Consider the following 15,134-nt stretch of genomic DNA (forward strand, 5'->3'; position numbering starts at 1 on the left):
GTTCAGTTTTCATTTTCCCTGTACAGTGTTTATTATAGCGAACAAAACATGGGAGAAAATCAGCGTAAAAATTAATTTTGTCCAGTGATTTCCTCTCCTTTTGAGACGTTCAGTACACGCTGAACCTGTTTTGTGCTCGAGTTTTTGTTTGCTCTCAGCTGCCCTTTAAGGGACGTCAGATTTGCTTTCATTGCCTGTTCCCACCACCGCTAACCTAAGAGAGACCCGCGAGGCGTGGAAGTAGACAAGTCACGCGGATCTGGCTGGGCGCCACCATTTCTCCGCGGACGAAACGCACAATACAACCGCGCTGCACAAGGTGGGCGTGGCTGGGCGGTCGCTGACGTTATCTCCCGGCGACGCATCCCCCCCTCCCTCCCCTGTTGTGGCCGTGGTTGCGTGTATCTTCCGCGCCTAGGATGTGGCGGACGGTGGCTGAACGCGGCGGGGTTTTTGGCTCCGGAGTGGTAGCGGCGTGCGCCGGGCGGTGGGCTTCCTACTCTGGCGGTCCGTGCCGGGCGCTGGTGTACGAGAAGCATGGGGAGCCGGAGCAGGTTCTGCAGTAAGAGAGGGCCCCCGTTGGGGGTGGGGACGTTCAGGCTGTATTGTTATACGTAACTACCTGTTTTTTGTTTTTACTGATATATCAATTCTTGGAATAGTAGGTGTGCATCTTTGACTTTCCTATTTGTGTTTTTAATATAAAAATACTTTTCTTGGCAATATTGACAGTACAGCGTTGAATATTTAATTGGCCATTTTATATACCGTCGTTCCAAATAAAGATCAATAAGTTTTACAACATGGCGTACATGTAAAATACATCGACAAGTACATTGGCTTAATGAGTTAAACAAATAAAGATGTAACAGGTCAAACAAATATGTAGCAGACTTACTATAGTATTATTTCTCCTTAATTATTCCCTCTCCCCCCCCCCCTTCTCTGTCCCCAGATTGACCATGCGCCCTATTTAAGGGGAAAAAAATCCTTCCCTAAATTGTTGCCATATTGGTACTTTGTGATCCCTGCTTTGGTGTTTTATGAAGATCAGAAAAACCATGCCTTCATTTACCAAAGTTTATAATATGGCAGGAATGTCTAAAACTTTTTACATAACTGCAGGAATGAAATGTCAGGACAAAAATGAAGTCTCAGTGATTAGTTTTATTTTTCCTAGACCACCTGCTTTATTAAAAGAGCAAGAACAGTGGTTTGCCAGTGATATAAAGCATTACCATCTTGAACTAAACTTATCAATGTTCTCTTTGGCCTTTGTACTGAAATAAGCACAGCTGTATATTCATGTTGGCTCTAAACTGGAGTGCTGTTTGAATTTTACTCCACCATTTTAATGTATGCTTGTAAGAATGAATTAATTATATATGTCACTTTCCCATATATGTGATCGACTGGATTAGAAATTGGTTGAATTGAAGGTGACAAAGGGTAATGGGGTTCAAGGTTAGTAGTGATGTGCTGCAGGGATCAGTCATTTTCAACATTTTTTGTAAGCAATATTGCAGAAAGGCTACTAGGAAAGGATTTGCATTCACAAATAAGCAGGGGAGTAGCTTGCTTGTTACAGTGGTTACTACCCTGAATCAATTAAGCCTGATACTTCACTTGGAATACATATCCAGAGCAGTTCACTGCTTCAGTGGCAGGGGGGATTGAAGAAAAAAAGGATTTATATTCAGACAACAACCAACTGAATGGCACAGGCTGGGTAAACAAATAGGAATGGGAGTAGCTTGCTTATTGCGGCGGTTACTACCCCTAACCAATTAAGCTGGATACTTTACTTTGATGCAGCTCCATCACTGCTCTCTACATCAATGGCAGGGGTGGAAGGAAATTAGAACCAAAAAGTTTCCAACAAGGGCCAAGAGTAACAGATAAGTATGAGAAAAATAAGAGTGAAAGCTTATTGGGCAGACTGGATGGGCCATTTGGTCTTCTTCTGCCGTCATTTCTATGTTTCTTGCTGATACTAAAATCTGCAAAAGGATAGACACCCAAGAAAGAGTTAAAAACATGAGGCGGGATATAGTGAAGTTTGAGGAATTGGCTAGAGTCTGACAGTTAAGATTTAATACTAAAAAAAAAATATAAACAAAAATGCAAAGTTATGCATTTGGGCTGCAAAAACCCAAGGGTGTGGTACAATATAAAGAGTGAAATACTAAGCATGAAACAAGAGCTGGGTGTAATTGTATCTGATGACCTAAAGGTGGTCAAACAGGATAAGGCAAAAGTAAGAAAGATACTTATTTCCATAGGAGTAAGGAATATTTCTTTACTCTGAAGTCTACTCCCTTTCACCCTCATCCCATGATCACTGGTTCCAGAACTTCCTTCCAGTTGAAAGAGACTCACCTCCTGTGCATTGATATCTTGGAAGTATTTAAGTCTGTATCATATCTCCCCTATCTTGCTTTTCCACTAGAATATACATGTTTAGATCTTTACCTCTGATCCATACATATTACAACAAAGACCATTGACCATTTTAGTAGCCACCCTCCAGACTGACTCCATCCTGTTTATATCCTTTTGAAGGTGTGGTCTCACCAAGGAATTATACAGGAGCTATATTACCTCCTTTATATTGCTGATCATTTCTTTACAGAGGATGGTGGATGCATGGAACTGCTTCCTAATGGAGGTGGTGGAGACAAGAACAGTATCTGAATTCAAGAAAGCATGGGATTTGCACAGGGTTTCTTTGAAGGAGTGGTAGAGATTGTAGAGGTGTGGATGGGCAGGTGGTCCTTCTCCACCACTAAGTTTCATTTAGTAAAGGCAGGTGGAGCCTCAGTGGATTGCAATTAAATTCAGAATTAAGGGTATTTTATTCTGACAATAAGCAAAACAACATTTTATTAAAGAGCAATATACTCAAAATTTCAGTGTAGTTTGTATTGTGTGTAAATTGTTATAAACATCCCTTATTTAGGGCTCAATATCAATATTGGAAAAATACTTGTCTGGCCCCCAGATGATTGGTTTTAGACTTCGAGAGGACTGCAAGTCAGTTTATCTTGATGACGCAGACATTTGGTGCTAGCATTGCCAGAAGCAGCCAATGGCGTCCGAAAGCCTTGTCCATTGTAGGGAATAAATATCTTGTGTCACTGCTGGCGCAGAATGGCTATTCTTGGTAGCAGTAAAGAACCTTCTTAGAAAATGAAATGGCTGACAGTCTGCTGGTGTCTAAGCCTTATCGTTAATCTCTGGATGTATGAGGGGCTTTCTTTAGCTTTAGGCATGTAGTTTCCCTTGAAATTGTTGGCTGTCTTTGCTGACATTGTAAATCATTTAGATTGCCATGCACAGGGCTCAAGGAGGCCTGACTGCGTAATGACTTCTGCCTGTTTGCCATGGTAACAATGGCCCTCAAACCGCCTTCGCTGCTCGGAAGGGAGACCCATAGCTGGGCAAAGTTTACCTTATTTTCACACTGATAAATGTAGGATGTGCTATATTTTGTAGTGTAAAATCCATCATCCAGCTAGCATTAGTTACTTGAGGGGGAACAATTATAGCTTGATGCCAGATCATTGTTTCACTTCTGCTCATGAAATTGACAGGTGCGAAGAGGTTTAGTGAGGGTTTTCCAATAAATACTGCGCACACTTAAAGCCTGGGGAGAGCCAAGATCAAGTGCTTTGGAAACATAGGTCGTTTACTTCTGAGACCTTTTTCATTTTCATGCTTTTAATAGATTTCCCAAACACAGCCTAAATGGTATAGTTATCGCGCCATCCTCATGCTCTGCTAATGATATTTTGATGGACTGCTATGCCCTTGTGCTCAGGTGATCCTGGTCGAAGGCTTAGCATATACAATGCTGGGAGGGGGAGAGTGACTGCGAGAAAAGATCCTGGAAGGGGGGGGGGGGGATTAATGTGCACCTGGTGGGAGAGAGACTAGCAAGGGAAGGGTGGAGACAGTAAAGAAAAGTGAAAAGAAAAGCACAAAATAGCAATATACTGAGCAAAATAATTTACAACAATCAATAAAGGAAAATATATTTGAAAGAAATAAACCCCCTGGCTCCTACACATATTTGATTGGCATCCAGGGTCTATATAGCATCGTCTCCAAATGTTTTGGTTGGTAGGACATTAACCACCTCCATATTGTACACGCTCTAAGTCTCAGCGACAAGGTCAAGAAGACCATCCTCCGCCCATGAATCTGACCTTACATTTGATTTTAGTAAAAAAAAAAAAAAAGATTGAGACTTGATCAAACGCATTAACAAATATATGCACAGACTCTGTGGTGGGCATCACTTGCAACTCTTGTGGTTGCCATGCATGCTAAGAAAAAATGATCAAATTGGCTACTTCAGCCATTTTTACCTTATCTACTGTGCATCTCTTCTCTGTGTTGGAAACATACATCTGCTCCAGAGTGTTTTTAAGGATTGTTGCATTCTTTGTTGGCCAGGCAAAGCCCTGTGAAAACATGTACCTGCTGTAAAGCTGGGTGGCACACTTCTTTCTGTCGCAAGTGACATGGGTTTGGTGGGACTCATTCTAGTCCCTGGTGAATATTTTATTCATATTTATTTAAACCACATTGCATGTTGCCTCTGTTCTAAGTAGTTGATTTGGTGAAGCACAGGAGTGAACTGGCAGGAGAGCTGAGGCACGTTGACAGAACTAGAAAAGTGGTGGTTCTGGAGAAGGTGATGACAGCTGTGCCCGGCAGTAGAGGATCAGGAGGCTTGCTGGGTACATTTTTAAGGTTTCCTGTTAGCTGCTTGTATTGGAGTCGGCAGTGGAATGGGAAGGGGGGTGGATGGAGAGATGGAATAGTTATTTGGGGCCCAAATAGGCTTGGGGTGAATCCTGATGGGGTGGTAGGGTGGGAGCACTTGGCCAAGATTGGTGCGGTAGTACCAAGGACTAGAGTAGATCCTTGCACAGAACCTTCATATTTTGGGGAGTTCTTTTGTTTTTTTTTATTGGGAAAACAATCCAGATGCCTTACCAGCGAGTCCAAAATAGTTTTCTTAGGCTATGGTAGGTGATTAATCTAGTGCACTTTTCTTTCTTTATTTTTAGATTGAAAAACCTGGAGCCAGCGGACTTGGGCACCTCTGGCGTACGTGTTAAGATGTTAGCAGCCCCCATCAATCCAGCTGACATTAATATGGTGCAAGGTAACCTTGACTTCTCTGCTGTATGCTAATGTGCTTTTTTGTTTCAGCTTATAAAATAACAACCTCATTTTAATTCTTGTAAAGGAGAGCTGATACAGAATTTCTCTTGATTAGTAGCTGCTTGCCACCTAAATGAGCAATTATGCAAAGCATCTGTCAAGCCTTTTAATGATATCCCTGATGGGAATTGTTTTTGTGAGTGGTTGGGGGGGGTTTTGTTTTTTTTTGGTCTAACAATTTCAAACCTAGGGGCAAAAAAAAGAAAAGAAATCCTTTTATACAGTCTAAAGGTGTAGAGAGTGATGGATTTTGGGTGTCTTGTAGGTACATATGCCATCCTGCCTGACCTGCCGGCAGTGGGAGGTAACGAAGGAGTTGGGGACGTGCTGGAGGTTGGCAGTAATGTGGCCTCCCTCAGACCTGGCGACCGAGTGATACTAGCCGATGCGGGGCTGGGTAAGTAGACAGACTCTCCAAAATGATGTTTTAGGTCAATACGTTTTCAAATGAGGTCTCTGCCCCAAAGAGCTTACAGTCTAAATGGATAAAGTCAGCAAGCCAGTCCGTCCGTCTCCCCCCCCCCCCCCTTCTTATAAGTAGGCCATTATGTAATAGTAATCAGCTGTTCCGATTTGTCCCACTGGTCAGCTAGCACTACCTCATTCACATTTCGTTTTAATAGTGCCTATCATTCAAACTGCCCCCACTCCCCCCAACGCATGATGCAAAAATAACGCTTCTGAAAGAGATGTACAACCACCCGCCCACCGCAGATTCCAAAAAGGAGAGAGGGCAATGTTATAAAATTTACCTTTACCGACCTCACGGCAAAATATCTGAGCCAGTGTCTTTGACCAGCTCCCATCTGTCTCAATCTTACCAAATCTGACTACCCAGTCTTTCTTTTTCTTTCTAGAAAGCCATTCGGCGTAACTTTTCCAGCTGTCCTCCGAACTGATATGCCTTGTTCTCATACCAGGAACATGGCGAACGGAGGCAGTGGTGAGCGAGGAAGCCCTGCTCAGAGTCCCGGCGGACATCCCGCTGCTGTGTGCTGCCACCCTGGGTGTGAACCCTTGCACAGCTTACCGAATGTTGCACGACTTTGAGGTGCTGGAGCCAGGTACGGTGCCTGTCTGAACAGAAGGACCATACGTGTGTCCACCTGGAGGGGAATTATTGGGAAAGATGATTACTTCAAACAAACACTGTAATGATGAGAGGAGATCATGATTTTGCAAAGCATGTTGATTTAAAACTCCTTTATTTTTTTTTCTTTTAAATACTGGTATTGTAGTTGTGAAAACTTGGCTTCCAAAGTAGCCATTCTCATTATTGCAGTAGCTAGCTAAATACGAGGACCGATTTTTAAATGTAAACCACTCCAGGCTTGGGAGTCTAATGTTTCTGCTGTCACTTGGTGGTCGATGGGTCTGTGCTTGGGGATTCCTATTAAGATTCACCTTCTCCACGGGGTGGTTTGAGTGATAAACCCTGAAGATAAGAGGGAAGAAGCAGGACAACATTTATCTGATTTGTTGACAGCAACACATTTAGTTTTGGATCCTGAAAAAGACAAAGAAATCAAGATCTGATATTTTTGCAAAAGTGGGGTTAAATAAGCGAGAGAGAAATTGAGCTCACTGAAGAAGAAAATTTAACTGAAAATATCATCCATGGTAGGGACCACGCCAGAATGATTACCTACAGCAAAGAAAAATACAGATATAAAATTGATGATATTTTTGAAGTGTTAGGCTGTTTAGTGGATGTTAATGTGAAACATTATATGAATTGTGCATCATTTTCCATCTGCTAAAAATTCAAATATCTAGGAACTGCCAGCTTAACAACCAGCTGATGTAGAAATAAATATTTTAAAATCCATTTTTACAACCTCTTGACTTGGTGTGACTTTGACATCCTTCTCACTATCTGTGATTATCCATTTTCTGCTTCTTTCCATTATCGCTGGGGGGCCAAGGCTGGAGAGACACCACTAAAATCTCCCAGTAAAAAAGAGAGGGTGAATATGCAAACCAACTCTAGAGTTTTAGCATCTCTACTTGCTAGGAAACTCCATTGTTAGAATCGCAAGCCCTAGTCGAATCTTTGCAGGAGTTAAAAAGGTTTCTGAGAGGCAGCTTGCTTGCCGGCACCGCTATTCACTGGCACTTAATGTCTTCCCCCCCCTAGTACTGCTGTAGATGAGGCAGAATTTTGACTGGTGTTTTTCTCACATGTAGTTGTGTTTGCGTTGCCTTCTTTCAGAAATGGGCTCCAGCCTGATCCCCCCTCTGTCGCTCTTGACACTGCCTCAGGATTTCCTTTTTGGCCTGTCTCGGGTGCCTCTTCCTTATAGGCTCTCAAATGTTTCCTTGGCTGAAGCTCCTCCCCCTTTTTCTCCAGGCATCTCTATTGGATTGGCAGACAGGTGTGTGACATCTGAGCTGTTGGACTCCATGAATGTAGGAGCTTTCTGACTCGCTGGGCAGTTTGGTTTCCAGCCATAGCAAGGTCCTTGAAGACCTGGCCTGTCGTGACCTCGGGATCCATTTAGTCTGGTCCATCTGCAAGCTGAAACCACATTTAAAGCATCACTTTGACTGACCTCCTTTGCACCAGGTTTTGGGAGGTGGAGAAGCAGGGTTAACTATGAATTAATATCCCCCCCCACTAGACTGCTCTAACTACTAGGCCACTTCTTTCTATGATCTTTTCAACAAGTAGGTTCAGCTCATTTATACCCAATCCACCCTTGCATCAACCATGGCCATCAGTCATCCTCATATGACTTGAGTTCTCGGCTGAATAGCACGGATTGCTTGTAATGCTTCACAATGGGCATCCAATTACTCTGTCTTTCATAATAACCGGGAAGGTATCTGTTTCTTGCACTAATCAAACCTGATTTAAGACCTCCACCTCAGAGGGATGTCTCTCCTACTTCCACTTAGCGAGGATGGCACAGCTATCTGCCATTAAATTGAATCCAAGTCTGCTAATCTCATTACAGTTATACAGGGCACCCAGTACCAGGCCTAAAACATAAACTCTAGGATTCTGTGGGAGATCCAAGGCAAGAATTTTCTTAGTTAATCCTTTAACCATTGTCCAGAAGTCCTCAGTCCGGGACATGCATATAACATGTGACAAGGTGCCTCTTCTGTTGCACCTACTCCAGCAGGTTATGTTTCTTGCAGGGAAAATTGCTGTTGGCTTTTGCCTGGGTGAGGAATGTTCTCTAATGCTGGTTAATATTTTTGTATTAACATTAGACATGTTTACCAGTTCATCTCTTGTATTCCTCCTCTCCAATTCCCTATCTCACTATGTCTCCAGTCCTGGAGGCCATGCCATCCCCTCCTGCTCTCTCAATGACCTAAAAAATATCAGTTTGAAAGATGAGCCAGGCCATACTGTCTGCATTTCACTGCAAGCTAGTGGAGGAGTTCAAGGGAATATTATACTTGTTGGGTGTGATGCAACCATTTGTCCCATAAACATGAGGCAACCAGGATGCCAGAGTTATGTCCCCTCTCTTCAGTTTTCCATTCTTTCCTTCTCCATCACAGTTCAATTCCGTGTTGCTGTGATTTCAGTCCCTAGCTCTTGTTCAAGAATGCCCAATAATGCATAATATCTTTAAAAATCTGGCAATTTCAGACCCCTTTGTCTTTCAAACTCACCCTTGCCCTCTTAGGTTTTCTAATGCTGTCTAAAGCCATAAAGAAACTTCTGGGGCAGAAAGTTGCAGGGATGTGCATTTGTTTACCTCACGGACTTTCTAGTACTTGTGGGAAAACGGATAGCGTGCATGTGTCTCATCATTGGAAATACACAAATCCTTTCCGTTTCTCGCGTCTGTTAGAAAGTGGGCAAGATGTGCACATATCCGCCAAGTCAAGGAAAAAAAATCCACACGCCTAGAAAGTTGTTAAACCACTTGGGACCCCAGAATCCACAGCTCGTTTTTCCCTTTTTTGGGTTTCTCAGAGCTGCGCCAGTAATTTCCCTGCCTGGAATGACTTTTCCTTTACTTCTTTACACTTCAGGGCTGCTTGCTGTTTTGTTTTTTTTTTTTTGTTTAATTTTTTTATCATGGGGGCTTTTTATTGTATTTTTTCCCCAATAGTGATACATCCTAGCACCAGATGTTCCTCCCCCCCCCCCCCCTCCCAACTGGATGTGAGATCCGGTCTGGAGCACCTCCTGCTGTGCTGGTTCTGAGCCCATGCAGCTCTGCTTGATCTGTACCCCTTCCTTTCCAGTAAGGGACACCCTTTCTCCCTCCACCCCCCCCTCTCGCCCCCAGCTCTGCCAAGGCACCTGTGGCAGCACTCGATATTCCAGAATTGAGCTCTGTGGATCCTGTCTGGCAGCAGCCCCCTGCGACTCCAGCACCAAGACCCCCCTCCCCCCACCTTCCTCTGCTCAGCTAATACACCTTGGTTAGGAGCGTTGTAGACCATTACATGTGAGTTGGTGGACGACGTTGTGCTAATTCTGGTGCTCTCTCTCGCTCCTTCACAGGGGATTCCCTTATTCAGAATGCAGCAAACAGTGGCGTTGGGCAGGCAGTCATTCAGTTAGCAGCAGCCCTGGGATTCCAGACAATTAATGTGGTCAGAGACAGGTGAGCAGGCTCCATTTTCCTCTGGAGTAAAAGAGAACGGTATTGTCCCTTGCAAAGGATTTCAAACAGTGCTGTGCGTTGCTTTCCTTTTTGTTCTGCTCGCGTTTTAAGCATGCAACCTTCAGGATGTATCAGCATTGCAGGAGAAGAGTGCGGTTCAGCTCTTGGGGTGTGGCCTAAGGCCTGGGGATGCAGGTAGACTGCCCAGTGGTTAGGCGGACCACCAGCCTGGCTGAATTAAAACAAACCAAAAACCCCTCAAATGTTAGCTGTGGCTAATTATTTCACCATTTCATGTCCAAACCAGAGTACTGTACAACAAACCACATTAAGGCTCTACCTCGACTCTGCCCCAGAAAGCATACATGCACTCAGTTTCGGCTCGATCCAGTAAGGCCGCGGTAAAAACAGTGAGGTAGTGTCAGGCGCACCCTTCCTCCCCGCACGCACAGTTCTCTTCACTAACTCCCCGATACTCTCCTCTAATCGCATGCAAATGCATGCCGCGGCTGTGAAGCGTTAGGGAAGGGTTATGCCCGCGCAACCCATTTTACTGTATAGGCGCTGTAACAGCGCCTATACAGTAACCTGGGTGCGCTGGTACCTGTCATTTCAAATGACATTTGAAATGACAGGCACCAGGAAGTGTAAAAAAGTTTAAAAAGTGTAAAAAACAAAAAACCTGTGTGTTATATAAAAAAATAAAACAATTTTAAATACCTGTCGGAGGGCCGTGGGTCCAGGCGGCCGGTGGGCGGCGGGCGGCGGGCAGCCATCAGCGGCATCCGGTAGTCCCTTCTCCCTTCCTCCCTCCCTCCCCTGCCTGGATGAGCGCCAAAATCGCACGGGCGGGTCGGCAGCGGGGGGGGGGGGGGCGGCAGCAGGATCCGGGAGCGGCGGGTAGGCAGCAGCGGGGTCCGGGGGGGCAGGGGCAGCGGCAGCGGGGGGGGGCGGGCGGCGGGCGGCAGCAGGATCCGGGAGCGGCGGGTAGGCAGCAGCGGGGTCCGGGGGCGGCAGCGAGATCCGGGGAGCCAGCAGCGGCAGCATGTTCGATCGCGCAGGCAGGTAGGTGGCAAAGTAAAGATGGCCGCCAGCACGGGAAAATCGTGCAATTGGCCGCTGAAGACGTGACGTCACACCCCGTGACGCCAAACGTCGTGACGTCACGTCTTCAGCGGCCAATTGCACGATTTTCCCGTGCAGGCGCCATCTTTACTTTGCCACCTACCTGCCTGCGCGATCGAACATGCTGCCGCTGCTGGCTCCCCGGATCTCGCTGCCACCCCCGGACCCCGCTGCTGCCTACCCGCCGCTCCCGGATGCTGCCGCTGCTGCCTACCCGCCGCTCCCGGATGCTGCCGCTGCCCCGGACCCCCCGGACCCCGCTGCTGCCTACCCGCCCGTGCGATTTTGGCGCTCATCCAGGCAGGGGAGGGAGGGAGGAAGGGAGAAGGGACTACTGGATGCCGCTGATGGCTGCCCGCCGCCCACCTGGACCCACGGCCCTCCGACAGGTATTTAAAATTGTTTTATTTTTTTATATAACACACAGGTTTTTTGTTTTTTACACTTTTTACACTTACCATAGCAGGCCCGAGCCTTGCTACTTTTTCGTTTGTTTTTTTTGCCCTGGTCCCGTCCGGTCTCCTGCAGCCCCGTCCGGTCCGGACGGGGCTGCAGGAGACCGGACGGGACCAGGGCGGGTAAGCAATGTTTTTACCCTACACTACACTACACTAACTCCTACTAGGGGGAGGCGGTAAACTAGCAGGTTAAGGCCGCGGCAGAACAGCGGGTTACGGAGGAGATAATATCAGCGCCCGTTACAGTATCGCAGGGGAATAGCTAATTCCTTCATTATACAGCTTTTTCGTTCATTTACATGCCGGGTGCGGAAAGGGTTATGCGTCTGTTTTCAGAAGCGATACGGACGCGTGAAACTGGAGACTGTATCGCCGAACTGCCTTGCGCGCCCGAATTGTGCGCTACGAGCACGTTACAGACGGGCAATCCTCGAGCGGACGATACTGGATCGAGCTGTGAGTGCCTGAGACGGTTACTTTTGAATTATAATAAACATTTTATAGAATGTCTGTCTGTTTTTAAGTTGTTCTCAGCAGTATAAATAAGGTGATTATGAAGTAATTACCCCACAATTAGGGGTTGTTTTTTGTTTGTTTTTTTTAAGGAGAGGGGAGACTTAAGTGACTTGCTCAAGGTCCCATGATGAATACTGATAAGTCTGCTAAAATTGTGGGGTATTTTTGTGCTGTCAACACAAGATGTGACTCCCGGAAACCATCATGTTAGAAATGTATTATTGTTGTTCTGTGGCTGTCGTGGAAATAAACTGTGGGAGATTTAAGGTGTCAAGAATATGAAACTTTTATATAATTTTTGTACACCGCTTTTATGTAGTGCGTCTGCCTGAATGGGAAAACCACATGCCTCATCTATGCTAGTAAAGGCCAAAGAAACAGTTTGTGCAGGGTGGTGCAAGCTTCTCCCACTACAAAACAAAACCATTCCCCTACAAAATGCCCTCAGCTTGTACTCTTCTTTCTCCCTGTCCTAAGCACTTGCCTCACGTTTTTGTTGCTTTGGATGGGCTCCTTGAATGTGTCCTGTGCAGTGATGGAGGAGGGAATACCTGCTCCTTTCTATCCATAACTCAGGACTTGGTGTCTTCAAGCACTACTTGCGGGTATGACCCCCCTCCCAAAAATTCAGCTGCTCCCGGGGGCTGGTTTGGTTGTGCACCAACAGCGGGCAGGCAGGCTCCTTGAAATGTTGCATCTTTTCGTGGATGCTGTGTGCAGAGATGGAGAAAACCTATCCTGTTCCTCTTTAATTCCTCTCACCCAGACCCAACTTGCAGGAGCTGGTGAATAGGCTAAAAGCCTTGGGTGCAGACCATGTGCTGACAGAAGAGATGCTGAGAAAGCCAGAGATGAAGGATTTATTTAAGGTACCTCTCAGGTATACACCTCTCAAATGCCTGTCAGAGTAGGAACAGTTTGTGTACTTTATCTGTTTAAAACATTCAACTCTGTGCAGCTTTACAATATACCATTAATATTTGTTTTACATAAATAAGGGTGAGATGTCCTGTGTGGGCTTTACCGTTCATATCTGCCATCATTCTAGGTTATAGTAATGTACGTACACGATAAAGAACCCCCAACTTGCTGGTTCTGTTTGGGGTGCTTTAAGCTGGATCTGCACATTGTTTTGGGGTATGTGAGTTGTATTTTTTTTTTTTTTTTTAATATCTTCAGTCTGGCTATGATATGTTAGCTGGGACAAAGGGGCAGCCCGAATGCAGTTTGAAGCAACTTAACCCAAACTTAGCAAAAGATTTCTTGTTTTTTTGTTAGTATGCCTTCCTTTTTTTTTTTTTTTTTTTTAATCACAATGTATTGTTTCTTAGATAATGAGGTGAACCCTTTTTCTATACATGTGTGTAGTATTTTCAGCTTGTGAGCGGCTCTGTTTCTCTTGTTCAGGATGTTCCTGTACTTTTCATGTGGGTAATGTGGGCACCAGTGCATCCTCCCGTCCTCAATTCATTTTAATTTCCGAGTGATGGATTTTGCTTGCTCAGACATGCAGCAGTAGCAGCACCACTAGCCTGTGTATCGTATCAGGGGTTTGATGGCACAAAACTGAATACATTGAAAGATCAAATCGGTAACTTACACTGTTCACCAAAAGCTTGCACTTAGCAGAGATGCTGTGGATTGCTGGGTTTCTTGGCTCTCTTTGGGGAGGAGGTGGGGTAGAATGGGGGCAGGAGTAGCAGGCATTACTTTCAGTAAGCTGGGGATTTTATTTGATGGTATTTTTCAAACCGAGTTGCCTTTAATTTGCTTATTTCATTGTATATTCCAGTCTTAATTTTCTAAATTGAGTGACTAGGATCTGTGTGGTCCAGGTACTTCTCATGTGCCTTTTAGGGTGGGATTTTATTGAAATAGTAAATTTTTTTTTTAATTTTCATTTCAGAGAATCCCCAGGCCCCGCTTAGCGCTTAACTGTGTCGGAGGAAAAAGTGCTACAGAAATGCTGCGTCACTTGCAGTAAGTTTACATTTTTTTCCAGTTTAATCCTGTCCTAGTAACGTCCATCCGCTGTCCTTGAAAAGATACAGTTGTCTCAAATCCTCCTGTGCAGTTCACGTTTTTCTCCACAAAGCATTGGAAACCGGTTGCTGAGAGTTTGCATGCCTTCCAGTGGGGGTGAAGACTGATTGCTTTTGTAGTTTAAATGAAATTGCACAGTGAGTGTTTTGTCTACTTGAGTAAAAGTAAAGACCGGAAATCAAACTTTGGGTGGGTTGCAGTATGATTTTTCTTTTGGACAAATGATAGGTGTGATTTGCTGCCTTGGTAACCACAAATGTCCTATGTCATGCGTACGGATCTTATTTCTACATTTTTAATGTCATTGCTCAGTGTGTTCTGTTTTCACATGTAACATCTGGCGACAAATATTCATGCATGTCCTGGCAAAGCAAACATTTCCATGTCCGCAGAATTGCAGTAAGGCCGGGGCCAGCCCAATGCTTTGTACGCGTTTATCACATGATTTGATTCTTGGCTATTTCCACAGGTCTGCAGGGACAATGGTTACCTATGGGGGAATGGCCAAGCAACCTGTGACAGTCCCCGTGGTAAGAACTTTCTGTGGGATATTGCTGTAGTATGTGGAGTTTAATGTAAAAATTCATATTCCACATTTTACAGTATAATTCTGATTAAGTTGGATTAGAGTTGTATGGAAAACTGTTTTAAATTGTTAATCACAAAAATGTAAAGTACGATAGATAAAGTCACACTACAAATTCAAACAGCACCTGGTTAATAATCAAACTGTCTAGCCTAAACCAGTTGGGTTTTCAGAATACCCACAATGAATATGCATGAGATAAATTTGCATGCACTGCCAGCATCGATGCAAATCTCTCATATGCATATTCATTATGGATATCCTGTAAATCAGATTGGGTGGGTTTATTTTAAGGACTGGGTTAAGAACCACTGACCTCAACAGAACTAGGCATGAAACATGCGGACTCATTCTAGCTTAACACTTCTAAAAATTTGTCCAACTACATATGACACATGGTCTTGCTGAGAAGATCCCACAACGAAGTGACCACAGAAATGTCAGATTGTTTTAAAACATCACTATATAAAGGGAACAGTGTCCTAAAGTGAAATAAGTGGCTGCTCCTAAAATATTCAGATCCTGAACCCTCTCTTTGAGGGTCACCAGTGGGCGAGAGATCCCCCAGTATGCCTCAACCAACTTGGGCTAGTT

General features: G+C 44.8%; 1 protein-coding gene across 3 annotated transcripts in view; it reads left to right on the top strand.

Annotated features, from left to right (window-relative positions):
* MECR (mitochondrial trans-2-enoyl-CoA reductase) overlaps positions 1-15,134 on the top strand; it is a 25,273-nt gene continuing 10,139 nt past the window's right edge. For 2 of the 3 annotated variants that reach the window (XR_003851886.1, XM_029570913.1), the window contains exons 1-8: positions 368-562; positions 5,079-5,176; positions 5,501-5,632; positions 6,156-6,299; positions 9,710-9,812; positions 12,678-12,780; positions 13,818-13,891; positions 14,424-14,484. Coding sequence is in view for 2 of the 3 variants with exons in the window: in XM_029570913.1 (XP_029426773.1) it covers positions 420-562; positions 5,079-5,176; positions 5,501-5,632; positions 6,156-6,299; positions 9,710-9,812; positions 12,678-12,780; positions 13,818-13,891; positions 14,424-14,484 (858 nt within the window). In the remaining variant the exon portion in view is untranslated. Of the gene's footprint in view, positions 320-367; positions 563-5,078; positions 5,177-5,500; positions 5,633-6,155; positions 6,300-9,709; positions 9,813-12,677; positions 12,781-13,817; positions 13,892-14,423; positions 14,485-15,134 lie in introns of those variants that run through there. The other variant, XM_029570914.1, reaches the window with a different exon arrangement.

This window comes from Rhinatrema bivittatum, chromosome 11 (genome assembly GCF_901001135.1).
Source record: "Rhinatrema bivittatum chromosome 11, aRhiBiv1.1, whole genome shotgun sequence".
NCBI classification, from domain to species: domain Eukaryota; kingdom Metazoa; phylum Chordata; class Amphibia; order Gymnophiona; family Rhinatrematidae; genus Rhinatrema; species Rhinatrema bivittatum.